The sequence below is a fragment of the Notolepis coatsorum genome (genome assembly GCF_963971535.1).
Source record: "Notolepis coatsorum genome assembly, chromosome: 18".
NCBI lineage: Eukaryota > Metazoa > Chordata > Actinopteri > Aulopiformes > Paralepididae > Notolepis > Notolepis coatsorum.
This window is the reverse complement of record NC_140182.1, coordinates 51,549,795-51,567,506: the sequence shown is the minus strand read 5'-3', so window position 1 is coordinate 51,567,506 and position 17,712 is coordinate 51,549,795. Positions and strand designations below refer to the sequence as shown.

General features: G+C 44.7%; 1 protein-coding gene across 4 annotated transcripts in view; it reads right to left on the bottom strand.

Moving 5' to 3' along the window:
- eps8l2 (EPS8 signaling adaptor L2) overlaps positions 1-17,712 on the bottom strand; it is a 95,282-nt gene that overhangs the window by 6,521 nt on the left and 71,049 nt on the right. For all 4 annotated transcript variants that reach the window (XM_084335613.1, XM_084335614.1, XM_084335612.1 and 1 more), the window contains 4 exons: positions 10,513-10,547; positions 10,127-10,232; positions 5,489-5,620; positions 44-128 (listed from right to left, as the gene is read on the bottom strand). In XM_084335613.1, the coding sequence (XP_084191739.1) occupies positions 44-128; positions 5,489-5,620; positions 10,127-10,232; positions 10,513-10,547 (358 nt within the window). The remainder of the gene's footprint in view (positions 1-43; positions 129-5,488; positions 5,621-10,126; positions 10,233-10,512; positions 10,548-17,712) is intronic.

Sequence of the window (17,712 nt, the reverse complement as noted above, 5' to 3'; positions counted from 1 at the left end):
TAGATGAATGGATATGTTATTGATGACAGATACGTTGCAGTACCTTTGTCTTTATGTCGAGTCATGTTAAAACTCTCCCCGAGGCCTGCAGGGCTGGAGGGTGGCGTGCCTCTGTAAGGTTGTGCAGGCTGGCGTTGCACGCACGCACACACACACACACACACACACACACACACACACACACACACACACACACACACACACACACACACACACACACACAGACAGACAGACAGACAGACAGACAGACAGACAGACAGACAGACAGACAGACAGACAGACAGACAGACAGACACACAGACAGACAGACAGACAGACAGACAGACAGACAGACAGACAGACAGACAGACAGACAGACAGACAGACAGACAGACAGACAGACAGACAGACAAGACAGACAGACAGACAGACAGACAGACAGACAGACAGACAGACAGACAGACAGACAGACAGACAGACAGACAGACAGACAGACAGACAGACAGACAGACAGACAGACAGACAGACAGACAGACAGACAGACAGACAGACAGACAGACAGACAGACAGACAGACAGACAGACAGACAGACAGACAGACAGACAGTGAGAAGAAACATGTCAGGGTTTGTCTTTTGTCTCAGTTTGCTTGATACATATTTGCTTTAGTGCCAGAACACAATTTCTATTTAACCTTTTATTTAACCAGGTAGGTCAATTAAGAACAAATCTTTATTTACAATGACGGCCTGGCAACAGGACAAAAGGGCCTCTCGAAGGATAACAGGGGAAAAAAATATATATATATTAAGGCTGTCAAAGTTAACGCGTTATTAACCCGTTAACGCACAATTCTTTGAACACATTGAGGACCGGCCGGCGCCGTCTAATAATTGGCTGGAGGACAAAGCTTTGTAAACAAACCGATGTGACTTTGTACAGCTATATCTATACTTTATAGTATTGCTATCTGTCCATTCTCATTGTCACTTGAGTGCATAAACCGTGCCTTCATAATGGCTTAAAGAAAGAAAAAATCCATCGGTTGGTTGTCATTTTATAGCGCCGTGAATATAAGGTTTATCGCACTTTTCGTCTCATATATTTTCTGGGAAGCTAGATATGAGGCTAAAGGCTACTCACGTTATATCGAACGGCATTTCTGTTGTATATATTCGAATGAAATAAAACAAAATGCGTATCATCCAGAGCATCTATGGATGAAATGGGGGCGGCGGGGGACGCCGATTAGTATTATTGATTAGCAATAGAGTGTCCGTGCAAGTAGCCACATTCACTGATCAATTGCTTGCGTTTTACAACAAGCTCCAATCCGGCTATAATTTAGGTTAATAATGTCTTACCGTCAGCCCATGTGATAGCCGGCAGCATTTCGCCCTTATCGATCGGCATCTGGTAGATCGATATGTCCATTGGCCGATCATAAATCCCATTATTCCAGGCTGAAATCTGCGAATCGAAACGTGAACAACGGTGCGGGCCCTTTGTTTGGGATCAGGCTCATATGAAACGCCCATAGACAGTAAAAGAAATGTTTTTCCCATTCGCCCTCAATGATACTGCAGTGGAGCGATGGCGCCCCTAAGAGGATCTGGCCGGTATTGCATGTTGCCGAAATCACAGATGCGGGTAGATCTGCAGAGTCGATGGGGGATGTTGATACGGTGATTAATATGGAATAAAACAATAACAACTTGCCACGAGTTAACTCGTGGCTCTGGTCCTCAACGCATGGCACCGAAACCTGAGTTAAGTGGCAAAGTGTTAATGCCACTATTTTATTTAACGCAAGATTAAATTATTATTTTTTAATATTAAAGGTCCCCTATCTTATAAATGGCCTTTTCCAGTGGTTTGCATTGTTTTCTAGCAATGTGGGGTTGTATCAACACTGACTAGATGTGAAATCTCTACCCAGTCCCGTTTCTTCAGTACAGCTGAGGCAGGAACCTCCCCCACTGAAACGAGCCATTCTGAATGAACTCGCTCGCTGACGTGATCTGCCACTGCCCGCCCACAAACAAGTATAAGTTTCTTTATTAGTTGTCATACAAAAATACAGAATACTTTTATATAAAATGCTTCTTTCTGTTTTGCTCCTGAGAGTGTGCTAGATAAAAATAGATGAGTATAAAATAAGTATAAAATAGAAGTCAAAAGTACGTAAACAAAAGCGTTCAATATACATATATACAATATACAATGCCGAGTAGAAAAAGTAACTGAGTTACAATACAATATACAGTACAATGCAGAAATGGGATGAGGTACAATTTAGGGTAAGGTGTAATGAGGTATGAGTTGTAGTGCAAATCTCTTTACCAATAAATATAAAGTGTGTTAAAGTGTCTAAAGTGGGTAAAGTGGGTGCTGCAGTGAGTTGTTTATTTAAAGTGAGTGTGTGCGTGTGGATGTGTGTGCTGTGAGTGTATTTGATGGTTTGTTACATAGTGTTATTGTCATTGAGCATCCTGGGCCCTGTTCCCCGTACCTGGTTCAACTAAGTCGATCAAGATGTCATTATCCAGATTCAGTTAACCCGATGTTTGAAGCCGGGATTTTCCTGTTCCTCGAAGGTGGATTCAGTCTCGTTAACTCAAGCCAGACTTGAGACCCAGGATAAGTGCGCGCGGCCGCTCCAGTTGAAAAGCCAGCACGTATCGATGGCAGAGATCCTGATTCTCTAGCGGCATTGATTGATTAATTGATTTAGAACTTTATTAACATATTGCAGTACGGCTCAATCGCCTCGCCGACAAGTTAAATGCGTTATCTATAGGCTAATTTTAAGTCCCTCATTACCTCAATCAATCAGATTATATTTCTTTAAACTTGCCTGCTGGATTGAATAATCAAATGAGATCTTGCTAGCGAAAATAATTAGTTGAACTGTTATACAGAATAACGATACGGCTCTCTTCCCATTGATTGATGTATGGTCAATCTTTTACTTATCTACACTGTGGTCTAACGGGTTCTTCTTTTGACTTTCACGCAGACGACCGGGGTTCGAAACCCAGTCTTTTCCTTCTTTTTGCGATGTAGGAATAATTCAATTTGGTGCACGTTGAGAGCTATATAAAGAATGACATCCTCAATGCATGTAGATTTATAATATTTTAACTTACAACTAGGCTACTTTGGCGTATAATCATTAATATTATATTCCAAAAAATTATATTGGAAACAAGGGGATTCGAACACCGGTCGCTGGGTTGCCAGGATTGAGCACTACCGCTGCCCCACTGTGCCAGATGGGATAAATTCATTGTTTATACATTAATGAACGAGAGACCCGTGTTTAGAATATTCTTTATTTTGAATGAAGTTTTCTCTCTTTATCCTCATTCATTAATGTGACGTCAACGGCTCATTCAATTTCTCAAATCCGTCAAACAGCGCATCTCATCAGACATCTTAATCCCAGTTACAATTAAAATAACCACATAATGTGTACATCGCACCGAGCGAGCGCCACGGTATATATAACGTGCATTATTTAGGACAAAGTGAATTTAGTATCAGCATTTTGGGTCTATTTTACATTTCAAAAGCCCCCTCTGGAAGAATGGAGCACAAAAACGTAATTCAGAATGGTATAATGCAGATCGTAGACTGTGGGAATAATTTCAGGAAACGAGCTGTCACTTTCTTTGCGGGGGCGTGGCTGTGCTTCATCCGGCTAACTTGAACTTAAACTCTGCTTTCGACCAGGCTCAAACTTTTGGATCTGTTGTCATGGTGATTTGGACAATCCAGGTACGGGGAACCGGAAAGTCCGGCTTAAGTCAGACTTAACAGAAAGTTATCCGGCTAACTCAGTTATCCAGGTACGGGGAACGGGGCCCTGATGGCCTGGGATAGAAGCTCCTTCTGAGTCTCTCTGTGCTTGCCATGAGACTCCGGTATCGCTTGCCTGACCGCAGCAGTTCAAAGAGGCAGTTGTTTGGGTGGCTGGAGTCTTTGATTATTCTCTTAGCCTTACCCATGCAACGCTTGTTGTAAATGTCTTGGAGAGTGGGAAGCCCCCCTCCAATTGTGCGTTCGGCTGAACGGGCCACTCTCTGTAGTCTGCTACGATCTTGTGCGGTGCTATTCCAAAACCAGGAGGTGATATTGCCAGTCAGGATGTTCTCTATTGTGCATGAGTAGAAGTTCTTAAGGATCTTCTGACTCACTTTGAACTTCCTTAGTTCCTGATACGTTTATATGAGCAGCGAGTGGAAATAATGCGGAAGCGGTTTCGACAGCAGAGACCTTCAGCTGTTCCACTCTCAGCACTTCCTCAAAAGTGTTCGACAGCATAGTGCTTATAAATCCCAGCATTCCCCCCGCGCTAATCAACCCAATCACACACTAGTCAGAGAAGACAACAGCTTCGCGTTAGAAAAGGTGGGAGGGATTGGGACTCGGGGGGATTGGGGTCTCGCTCTCTCTCTCTCTCGTATCTGCTAGTGCAGGTGGGTGACTGTCAATCAAAGCGCATTGCGAGTATGGGCGGAGCCCAGCCAAAAACAGCTTGGAGTCTGGAAGGGCAGAAAGTGGTCCACCAAAATACTTGATTAAAAATACATAACAATGAATTTTATTGAAAAAAACCTTACAGATGTGTTCCATAGACTTACAGGAATTGTGTAAAATTGCCTAAATGGTGAAAAATAAAGCAAAATATGGGACCTTAAAAAATTAAATTACTTTTTATTTTTTACTAGATACTAGACTTGATACTCTCATTGATACTATTTTTGTTTCTGACTCAAAGTGTGTGTGTGTGTGTGTGTGTGTGTGGGAGAGATAGAGAGAGAGAGAGAGAGAGAGAGAGAGAGAGAGAGAGAGAGAGAGAGAGAGAGAGAGAGAGAGAGAGAGAGAGAGAGAGGGGATGAGAGCAGGATAGTTAGGATGAGAAGAGGACAGTTAGGATGAGAGCAGGACATTTAGGATGAGAGCAGGACAGTTAGGATGAGAGCAGAATAGTTAGAGAGAGAGAGAGGGGTGAGAGAGATGAGGAAGGGGCAAGAGAGAAAGAGAGCTGGGAAAGTGTGGGTGTGTGTGAGAGAGAGGGGGGGGCGGGGGTGTGAGTCCTCAGCCCTTGTGTGGGTGAATGTATCAAGTTCCTAACATTTTCTTTCCCCTATTATTTCATGCACACTTTATTCCTTGTTTTAAATTATTATTTTCTTTTAAGTTATTTTGTGCATCACTGGCTGCATAAAGCAAGCATTTGTTGACTCTCATGTTTATAAGAGTATTAAAACTTGAAAAAGATCCGTTTAAGGTTGGACAATCATGCGATTAATCAGATTAAATATTTTAATCGATTGACAGCCTTAATATATATATATATATATATATATATATATATAAAATAAAAAAGAACAAGATAGGGCCTGCCAGCCCTGGTCAACAGTAACAGTAGTATGGTGTCTCACCTGGCTATAGATGGGCTCTGCCATGCCGTGGTCAACAGTAACAGTAGTATGGTGTCTCACCTGGCTATAGATGGGCTCTGCCAGGCCGTGGGGCTCCTCCAGCTTCACCACGTCCAGGATGTTGTACGGGACGTAACCTGCCTGACCGCTGCGGTTGCGCAGCTTCCACCACTGTTTGTCGTCCTCGATCACCTGCAAGACACGTCTCATCTCACTCTGCGGGACTAACCAGACTTAAGTAGTGTCTCATGGAATAGGAGTAGAATAACTCCCCATTACATCAGAGGGGACATTTTTGTTGTAGCCCGCGGATAAAGACCAGAAATAACACAACATACAACAACAAAAAAGGTACATCATCAGAATGAGCATCACAGCCTTAAAAACACCACTGGTGACAGCGGCTCAGGAAATGGAGCGATCAAAAGGTTCACGGTTTGATTCCGGCTCCTCCCGGCCGCGTGTCGAAGTGTTCTTGAATGAGACACTTAAAGAATAAATAGGTGGCCACCAATTTTTGGCAACATTTTAGATTTCTTATTACATCTCGACAGTAATCAATAGTACAAAAAATTATAATAATAAAAACCTTCGACACCGAAATGAAAGTAAGGGGTAAGGACGGAGCTAAAACAACGGCATCCAATCAAACGAATGACCAAGTAACAGTTAACAGTTGTGCATGTTAACACACAGCTGCCTGCTAGCCAGGCCATGTGAGCGGCGCGGCGCGTGAGCGGCGCGGGGAGCGGAGCGGGCGGTTTTGACGTGAGCGACGGAGTGGGTTTTAAAATGGGTCGGCGCGACGTCCGCAGCGAGAGTTCTCCTCCGCTCCAATCCACTCCGGGCCGCGTGAACATTTAAGGCAACCAACTTGTGTTCAGCTTTTCTCTGATTGGCCACGACAGCCCGCCCCCTTTTGCCGCGAGCGCGGCAGAGGTCCCTGCGAGCGGCAGAGGTCTCCTGTACATCAGTGCCTTTTGCCGCGAGCACGGCAGAGGTCCCTGCGAGCGGCAGAGGTCTCGTCACTGTACATCAGTGGAACTGTACATTGTAACGTTATATAATGTATAATGAGCGGCAGAGGTCTCGTCACTGTACATCAGTGGAACTGTACATTGTAACGTTATATAATGTATAATGTTATTTCGCGTTTGTAACGTCATAAAACAACTACCAGATTCACGCGTCACTGTACATCAGTGGAGGCTGCTGACTGATTAACTAGAAACTGTATGCTGTAACATTATATGTTATTTCGCGTTTTTAACGTCATAAACCAACTACCAGATTCACTCGTCACTGTACATCAGTGGAGGCTGCTGACTGTTTAACTAGAAACTGCACATTGAGGGGGTTTGAATCACGCTACATCAGTGGAGGCTGCTGACCAGATTTTTAGGTGAAGCACAAATTATTATATTATATTACATATTAAATGATATTTTTTAAACATCCCCAACGCTGCAACACACGCATTCCTCCCAAAATGTAATTGCTCTGTGCTGGCTTGCACGTTGGCGTGCCAAAAGCTTGCACGTTGGCGGCAGGGTCCATCTTGAATTAGTTAGTTAGTTAGTTAGTTAGTTAGTTAGTTAGTTAGTTAGTTAGTTAGTTAGTTAGTTAGTTAGTTAGTTAGTTAGTTATGGCGTTAAGCAACCGCGCGAACACTGCTGATATGGCGATATGGCATTAACGCTAACCAACAACACAACGAGCACCTGCGTCACTCTCTGCGGCGCAACAACACACAGAGCGGCGGCAGGGCGCAGATAAGGGCGTGTGCTAGCGCGGTCACGTGGCCGTGTGGCCAATCAGAGAAACGCTGAATGAAAAGCTGAACACAAGTTGGTTGCCTTAAATGTTCTCGCCTCCGGCGTGCTCACAGTGGTTTAACACTGATGTAATATACATGTAGTACAATGCCAAAGCAACAGATGGCGATGTACAAACACGAAGGCCATTTTCAACCAATGAGAAGGGTGAACCGTCACTCACATCCTGTTAGAAAAAGTATATGACGCCATTGTTGTTGTCGTTAGCTTACATGCTAACGTTAATGGCAGCGACCATAGCATTGTGGCTAGGCTAGCTATCATCGCTTAGTAGAGCTATAAACAACGTTATTTAACATTGCAGAATGGGTACAATTACAATACGGCTCAATACAAACAATTGTTAAGGGGCCCAGGGGGTGTAGACTGTTGTAGTTTGGTAAAAATCAAGCAAATTTACATCATGCTCCAAAAAAAAATAATAATCTGCCGAGCGATGTGGAGCGGGGACCGGGGAGTGCTCGATTCAAGGTGAGCGGTGAGCAACTTGGGGGCGGGGTCAACATGATCGATTAGCGGAGCGGAACAAGCCGTCTAGAGCGGATTTCTCGCCCGCGCCGATCCGCTCACGGGCCCTGCTGCTAGCTACCTTGTGGTTGTGGGGTGTGGCTTTGGAGGCATCCTGATGCGTTCTGATTGGGAAGGGCGTTGTCCAATTCAGTTTAAAGTTTAAAAATATTTCTTAAAAAGTTCTGCCTAAAACCAACAACCACCTATTGATCCTTTAACCACTAGCTACTCCCAATGAGCCGGTTGGCACCTTGCATGGTGCTGCACACAGGACATCTACAACAGCCGGTGCAGCAGCAAGACCCCAGCCATCCCAACAACACCTTGTTCCAACTGTTGCCTTCCGGGAGGCGTTACCGCAGCGTCAGCGCCAGGTCCAGCAGCCTCAGAGCCAGGTCCAGCAGCCTCAGAGCCAGGTCCAGCAGGCTCAAGGACTCATACTACCATCAAGCCATCAGGCTCATCAATACTATTCAGTAATTCAGATTTTTTTTTTTTTATCCACTTTTTCTGCCATTTTCTATATTTTTTCTCCCATCCCAATTTCGTATCATCCAATTCAACCCTCCCCTGTCACGAACGCTGTTTCTTGCCTCCCACAAGCCGGCTGCAATGTGGACTAAGTCATACATAGCACAAGTCCCCTCCGGTACTTGAGGTAACAGCAGTCGCATCTTTTCACCTGCGCAGCTCGATCTCTCAGTGGCGAGGAGTAACGTGTGGGAGGCTCACGCTGCCCCCGACACTTCCTGATTCTACTGCGCAGGCGCACCAACCGACCTGTAGGAGTCGCTGTCCACAACGCCCGATCCCCACCCATCAGTTTCCCACCCCCTAATACGGCCAATGTGTATTAGTATGGACGACCAGCTAAACTGAAAGCAAATGTGGAGCGCTGGGCTCGAACAGGCAAGCCCAGCGTCTCCAGATTTTGTGGCGAGCGCCTTGCCCACTACGCCACGTAGCCGCCCAGTAATTCAGATTTTAACTATTGTATTCAGTATTTTAAAGGGGACATGCATTATAAATGGCTTTTTCTGTGTTTAGCATGTTTTTATAGTAATAGGAGTTAGTATCAATGGGTCTGTGTCTCTAATTATCATATTGACTCATCAGTCTAGTCTCGAGTTCACGAGATCCTCCCTCACTCAACTAAGCTGTTCTGATTGGAACCGCTCCCTGACGTGAATAGGGTACTGATCTGCATAACTAACGCCCCCTCTATAGCGCACAGTGAAACCCGACACTTCCTCAAACAGGAGGCAGAGGGAGGGAGAGAGAGAGAGATAGAGAGGGAGAGAGAGATATAGAGGGAGGGAGGGAGAGAGAGAGAGAGGAGAGATCGCTCTGAGAGCCCGCGTGTGCGTGTGCGCGCTTCGAGTCGCGATGCAGGCTCCGTATGAACCTCTCCCTCTCTCTCTCTCTCTCTCTCTCTCTCTCTCTCTCTCTCTCTCTCTCTCTCTCTCTCTCTCTCTCTCTCTCTCTCTCTCGCTCTCTCCCTCTCTCTCTCCCTCGAGTCGGGAGCACTATATATCACTGTAATATCTTTGCACATGCTCCCACGCGCATGCCCGTATTCAGATCTGTACAATAATAATCACAGAGGTATATATTGTCATTTCAAACAAGTTACCAATGCATTGTCCCGTGGGATTATGCCCCCCTGTGGCAAAATTAATTAGTATCCCCCTCAGTCTCTCTCTATCTCTCTGTCTGCCAGTCACAGACTGTGTGGATGACTGTCACTCAAAGTGCTTATGGGCGGAGCCAGGCCAACACAGACTGAAATCCAAAGTGAGAAAAATGTGGCTTTTGAGTACTTGATTAGAAATATAAAACAATGAATTTCTTTGAATAAAACCTTACAGAGGTGTTCCATAGACTCACAGGAATTGTGTAAAGTTGCCCAAATAGTGCTAGGAATAGCAATGCATGTCCCCTTTAAGTATTTTACGTTGATTATATTCTACTGTTGCACTTATATCAATCACACTCAGCAATGTCACTTTCTCTTAGATCACTATTATGCTGGTTTTTATTGTGTTCTTGTGTATTGTATTGTTTTATTGTGTATTTTATTGCTATGCTGTAGGTTGAGGGGGCAAGACCCAAGAATGTTGCTCTTTTTTGTATGTGAATATGAAGAAGAACAATAAAGCTGAATCTGAGTGAATGGGTGAATGTGAGGCATAAGTTGTAAAGCACTTTATAAAATGCAGTCCATTTACCATTCAATTTACACTGATCGGTTGATCAATTAACACTAACTAATCATCTACCCATGACATGTTTTCTCTAATGCAGAGTCAAATGGATGACAGTAGACAGTAATGAGCCTCCCTCCCAGCCGTACCTCTAGTACTTCATCTTGCAGTACTGACAGCTCGTTGGCATTGCGGGCTACAAAGTGGTAGCGAATCTTGGCATACTTGCGAGATGAAGCCATCCCATTGTAAGACCTGTCAAAACACAACATTCACAACTCAATTCCCGTGTCAGGACTATTTAAGGTGCTATTCAATATAGCATCAAAGCGGAAACAACTTGACATAGATGACAAAGTGTATTATACACACACGAACACATGCACACACACACACAAACACACACACACACACACACACACACACACACACACACACACACACACACACACACACACACACACACACACACACACACACACACACACACACACACACACACACACACAGAGTATATACACTGTATATAACTTACCCATTTGATGAACTTGAGGAATGAGTTCCATAAAACTGAAAAAAGAGAACATGGTAAAAGCATAAAGAGGCTGGAGGTTCTAAACACTAAACAAAGAGGTTACATTCATGAAAACCCCATATTCCCAAATCCAATAATGACTCAGGGGAAAAACAAACTGTGTTTTGACACTGATGACCACATATTTTTTTTAAACTGTACAAAGGCTTCTATGTGTACAGTATACTACACTCAGTCTTAACCCATAACACCACGCAAACCTCAAATTCAAGTAAAAGCGAAACACTAGTTTTACTAGTTTTCCAGGCTAGAGTAGCAATACAGGCTACTCATCAATTCATAGACCTTTAATAAATCAAGTGCCAAGCTTTCTATCCACATCTGTCTGTACATACCTGCATATAATCCTTTTTACACATCTGTAGACACTATGTATATCTGTACATATCCTCTTACTAGTTATGCTGCTGGCCAGTATGACTACTACCATATTTATACCTGTATCACTGTACATAATAATACTACAACTCTGTACACACATCTGACTCACTATTACTCAGTAGTACTCATTTATATATTTTATATCCAGTTTAATCACCTGTAGATTGTATATTTCTATTGCACTTTACTGTTATGTTTGCACTCTGGTTGGATGCCAAACCTCTTTTAGTTGTACTGTACTTGTGCTGTATAATGACAGTACATTTGAATCTAATCTAATCTAATATCTCGGCCACAAGACCTTCATCAGGGTAAAACAGGCCACACGACAAACCTCTTACACGCTCACGTCATTATGACGAGCCCCGGTTGCTTTTTCCCCTTGCCTATGGGAATGAAGCTGCGTGAACCACAGACGAAGCTAGGAGCCATCTATTAATAGTCCATTCATTTTACGTTAGCTGCAGGAGATCCTGGAGACTCAGGAGCAGCCGGAAAATATGTCCCCTGTGAGAGGTCTATGAACTAGATCCACATAGTTGTCAATGCAATCAGCTGTGTAGACTACAACTGTGCTGTGTTACTCTTGCTCACATGGGAAGTGTAGTCCAACAGATGCTTAGTGTGTAGTCCTCACCATTCTCCAGATGCACACAAACAAATGAAAAGAGTAGTAGAACGTGCTCACCTTACTTGACTTGACACTGTGCTGTAACCTCTGATACTATACATAGAAAATAGGGAGACAAGTCCAGGCACGCACTCCAGTTTTTTCTAATTGATTGGCAGCCTGAAATAATTTTGGTGTGAACACACCTTCTTCAGAAATGGCTTCCAATGAAGCATGAAGGGTATTTGACCAACTTATACAAATCAAACAGGAAGTGACAACATAGGAAGTTCAAGTGACAACATATTCCAACAAGACATCTGCACAAAATACACCTTACAAGCCCATCCTTACAAAGTACAACCCCTTCAGACACAAACAAATACATCGACTGGACGGGACACAAGAGGATGTATAATCCGCATCCACAAGGTGCGAGGAAATGACAAATAACGAGAAAATATTAATTAAAAAAATTCTAATTTAAAACAAGATCTCACAAAAACTACACATTATAACATGATGATCATGTCAGAACAACATTCAAACCCATCTTGTTTTGAAACAAGTGCAGAAAACTCACCCCTGCACTTTATACCAGAGGAGAAAAACACATTCACCCCTGCACTTTATAGCAGAGGAGAAAAACACACATGTTGATATATTTAGTCAAGACACTGTTAGGTAAACTACCTACTTATATATCCAGCATTTTATCTTATTATACCAGCAACTATAGCACAAGATCTACTACTCTGATTATTTTAAATGTCCCCAGGCTGGGCGGCTAAGTGACGCAGTGGGCAAGGCGCTCGCCACTAGTGCAGGAGATGCTGGGTTCGAGCCCAGCTCTCGACATTGCTACCAGCTTGGCTGGTCGTTCATACTAACACAATTGGCAGTGTTAGGGGTGGGAAAGCTGGTGGGTGGGTCCTGGTCATTGTAAACAGCGACTCCTACAGTTCGGTCGGGGCGCCTGCTCAGCGAGGAAAGGATCTAAGGGGGGTAGTGTGATCCTTCCACACGTTACACCCTCTCAGTGAGAGTCCGCGCTGCCAGGTGAAAAGAAGCGGTTGATTGGCTACACATGTGTCGGAGGAAGCATGTGATAGCCTCCACTCTCCCAGACCGACCGTAGGGGGTAGGTGCGCAGCGACCAGGGAGGGGATTGGGAATTGGCATAACGACTAACATTGGGATGGGAGAAAAACGGAGGAAAAAGGAGGGGGGAAAAGATCCAAAAGAATATATATATATATGTCCCCAGGCTGAGCACAGAGTTTGGTAAAACTGCTTTCTCCTTGTATGCTCCTTGGGTATGGAATGAGCTACAAAATGCCATTACCTGGAGGCTGGGTAGCGCAGTGGACTAAGCACTCGCCTACCACCGCAGAGACTCTGGGATCAAATCCAGCTGTCAGTACCTCCGGTACCTCCGGCTTGCTCAGTCGTCCATACAAACACAATTGGCAGTGTTAGCGGGTGGGAAGCCGGTGGGGTATGTGTCCTGGTCGTTGTAAACAGCGACTCCTACTGGTCGGTCGGGGCGCCTGTTCAGCAGGGAAAGGATCTGGGGGAGATAGTGTGATCCTCCCACACGTTACATTCCCCCAGTGAGAGTCCTCGCTGTCAGGTGAAAAGAAGCGGCTGGCTGACTCCACATGTATCGGAGGAGGCATGTGATAGTCATCACCCTCCCTAGGCTGACAGTAGGGGCAATGCGCGCAACGACCAGGAAGGGAATTGGCATAACGACTAAATTGGGATGGGAGAAAAAATACGGAAAAAAGAGCGAGAACAAAAAATAGATCAAAAAAATTTAAATGCCATTACCTTAGAAGCACTCCCTCCTTTGAATACTGTAATTAACACAACACAAGGATTCAATGTCCCAGGTGACATCACTGGTAGCCATATTCAAACTCATTTACTCCCCAATTTTTTCCTAAAATGCTGATAATAAATCATATTCAGCCTATGGATTTACTTTGTCCTAAATAATGCACGTCATAGCTATACGGCGCATGCGACAAACACTATGTGGTTATTTTAATAACGGAGCATTGCAAGTGTGAATCCCGCTGGGATATTTTTAATGAATGAATTGGATCCGAGATTATTGAAAAAGGCCTATCGGGCGTTTGGCTCTGATTCGTTTCATATTCTCCGCTGTGGATGTATTTGCTTAACCGGAGTGCCCGGATTGTGTTTCATTCAAGCATAAATTGAAACATCTTTGCGCGTGAATTGTGGATGTGAATTACGAGGAATCTGAATCTGTGGATTGTTGAATTGTATCACTGTCACACGTTATTGTGATATTGTAACTGGGATTAAAATGTCTGATGATGAAAAAGAGGGTGATGAACATGACTATATACCAAAGGTTAATCAATTCAATGCATTTATGGATGATGTCCAAAACAGATTCAAACCTGATTCAGGGTTCGAAATTAACGGGGGCTTGGGGCAAAATGCACTCGAAAATTTACCAAATGCCCTCGAAAATCAGTTAAGGGGGGCAAGAAAAGCCCCCAACAGTTTACTAATTATATATATAATTATATATATGCTCTACAGTGCGAGCATTTCACTCGTATTTGCCCCTAATAATATGTGTGTGTGCGAACCGGAAAAATCATTTACTCGCAGTGTGTGAGTGAAGATTACAAGCTCCGCTGTTAATAGTTCAGAAACTACAAGTCCCACATTCCACAAGGCGCATAAACGTCCAATCACAGTAGAGTTTCCTGCTGTGACGCGGCTGGTTTCACGAGAGAAATTAAACGATAAACACAGTACGCGCTGGAACAGAAAGTCACCAAGTTATACATTCAGAATCAGACAACGCTAAAGATTCAGCCAGCCATGAAGCCCATTCCTTTTTATTTTGAGCAAAAGAGAGACGAGGAGAAAGAGGCATCCGGCGAGGCAGCTAATGTTACTGAGGCGGATAACAAGATACAAGAGTTTTATTTGTCACGGCATACAAGTATACAATGAAATGCGGGGGGTCTTGCCCGCAACGATGTGCATAATTAATTACAATAGTAATATATAATAAGAATCCAATAGAACGACATTGTGCAATAACAAGGGCATATCGGTATCTGTACATGAGTTATTTACAGAGCATGGTAGGACATGCTAGGTCCTGTGGTAGTGCAATACACTGTTAGCTACGGATGAGGCACTGGGTCTTTATGTACACTGCTATACAATGCTATATTTTACAATCTCAAGCTATACTATCCTATTCTTAAAGTGACCTTTCCTTCTGTAAAGTGACCATAAGTGTGAGTGTGTGCAGCATGAGTGTGTGTGTGCTCATGTTAAAGTGGCTGCTAGTGTGTGAGCGTGTACAGTGTGTGTGTTGTGTGTGTGCTCATGTGTGCTTGTGCGTGGAGAGTTCAGTGTTCAAGGCTCTGATGGCCTGGGGGAAGAAGCTGAGCCGAAGTCTCTCTGTCCTAGTTACTGGTGTCTGCAGGCGTTTGCCTGACCGCAGCAGCATGAACAGGCTGTTGTTGGGGTGGTGAGGGTCTTTCATTATCCTGCAGGCTCTGGATTTGCACCTCTTGTTGTATAGGACCTGCAGGGTTGGTAGTGCAATACCCGTGGTACACTCGGCTGAGCGCACCACTCTCTGTAGGGCCTTCTTGTCCTGTGCCGTGCTGTTTCCATACCAGGCAGTGATGTTTCCAGTCAAGATGCTCTCTACAGCTCCGGAGTAGAAGGACTGGAGTATCTTCCCAGATACTCTGAACTTCCTTAACTGTCTCAGGTGGTAGAGGCGCTGCTTCGCCTTTTTTACGACTGAGTCTATGTGTGTTGTCCATGTCAGGTCCTCTGAGATGTGGACCCCCAGGTACTTGAAGCTGCTCACCCTGTCCACGGTAGCCCCGTTTATCCTCAGTGGTGTGTGTGTCTCCTGCTGTCTCCTCCTAAAATCCACGATCAGCTCCTTGGTTTTACCAATGTTCAGAAGCAGGCTGTTGTCCTGGCACCAGCGTTCCAGTACCTCAACCTCCTCCCGGTAGGCCTTCTCGTCGTTGTCCGAGATCAGCCCCACCACCACTGTGTCGTCCGCAAACTTCACTATGGAGTTGGAGCTGAACTTGGCCACACAGTCATGTGTGTATAGTGAGTACAGCAGGGGGCTCAGAACACAGCCCTGGGGGGACCCGATGCTCAGGGTGATGGTGTTGGAGGTCTGGCCCCCCACCCTGACCGCCTGGGACCTTTCGCTCGGAAAGTCCAGTATCCAGGCGCTCAGAGCGGAGCTCAGACCCAGCTCGATCAGCTTGTTCACCAGTCTGGTGGGGACTATGGTGTTGAACGCTGAGCTGTAGTCAATGAACAACAGTCATAGCCCCCCTTCTGGTGGTCTAGGTGAGAGAGGGTGCTGTGCAGTACTTGGGAGACTGCATCATCAGTGGACCTGTTTGGCCTGTATGCAAATTGCATAGGGTCCATATCACTGGGGAGGGAGGCACAAATGTGATCCTTGACCAGCCTCTCAAAACATTTCATGGCCACAGAGGTGAGTGCCACCGGTCTGTAGTCATTGAGACCTGTTGGGGAGGGTTTCTTTGGTTAGATTATTATTTATTTATTTTTAGGGTTAGATTATTATTTATTTATTTTCATTTCAGATAATGGTTGATACTTGGGCGGCTGGGTGGCGCAGCGGATATTGCGTTCGTCACCAACGCAAGATACACCGGGTTCAAATCCGGCTGTCGGCGTTGCCTCCGGCTTGGGCCGGCCGTCATACTGGCTCAATTGGCAGAGTTAGCGGGTGGAAGTCGATGGGTGGTAATCTGGACGTTGTGGACAGCGCTCCTACAGGTCGGTTGGGGGACGCCTGCACAGCAGAGACAGGAAATAGCGGGGGTAGTGTGAGCCTCCCACACGTTACACCTCGCCAATGAGAGTCCGCGCTGGCAGGTGAAAAGATGTGACAGGCTGCCTCCTCGTGTACCGGAGGGGACATGTGATGCAAGGCTTCTATCCTCCCTACGACCGACCTGTGGGGGGCATATGCGAGCAACGTTCAAGACAGGGGAGGGGAGAATTGGAAACAGCGAAATTGGGATGGGAGAAAAATTGAAAAATAAGGAGAAAAAGTGAAAAAAAAAAAAAGATAATGGTTGATACTTGATAATGTTTCAACCACCTCCTATAATAGTGGGGTTCGCTGCTCTCTGACACCGTTATTTCGGGGGTCGCGCCTTGAAAACTTTGGGAACCATGTATTTTTATAGTACATGATACCTAAGCGCATACAGTACAGATATCCTCATAAGTATCTATTAATTCATATCAATTAGATACTCTTTGGGCTTGTTTGTATCTACTTATTTTGAAAGAGTTGAAATAATAAATAATATACATTTGCCCAACACGCATTTAACTTGTCTGCGATATTTTGCCATGCTTCTTGTCTTGCTCTCGCAGCGGTGGCGGTGTTTGATTTTGCCATGATTATGGTCTTATATTCCTCATAAGCGTTCATTATCATCTCCTGCTCGTCAGTGTTGAAAAAAGACGCTCTTGCTTTGACTGGAGTTGCCATTATTCCGTTAGAAAATCAGGATTTCGGCGATCGACGCCTCCCATTCTGAGGTAAAACGGGGACGCGCAATTATCCTGATTACTGAAGTCTGGTTCGAATTAACAAGATTGTTTGAGCCCGAATGAGCCTTCGAGAAACCGAGATAGCCTGACTTCAATCATTGAGTTAATTTAAGCTGGATAATGGGACTTTTGATCGACTTAGTTGAACGAGGTACAAGGAACGGGGCCCAGGAATCCCTGGAGGAAGAGGTCTTGTATATCAATGGGACCTTCCTGGATAAATAAAGGATGAATAAAATCAAATAAAACCTCTACTGACTGTGACACTGATTCCTACCAGAGTACCCATCGACCCAAAGCTTAAAGACATCAGTGTAAATAAAACTCCCAAAGAAACCAAGGAAGAAACGGAGGGGACAGAGGACACAGGCCAGTCACACAGGCCAGTCAGTCACACAGGCCAGTCAGTCACACAGGCCAGTCACACACGACAGTCACACAGGACAATCACACAGGCCAGTGTGATGGTCATGGAAAAAATAGTCTACGAACAGGGCCCCGTTCCCCGTACC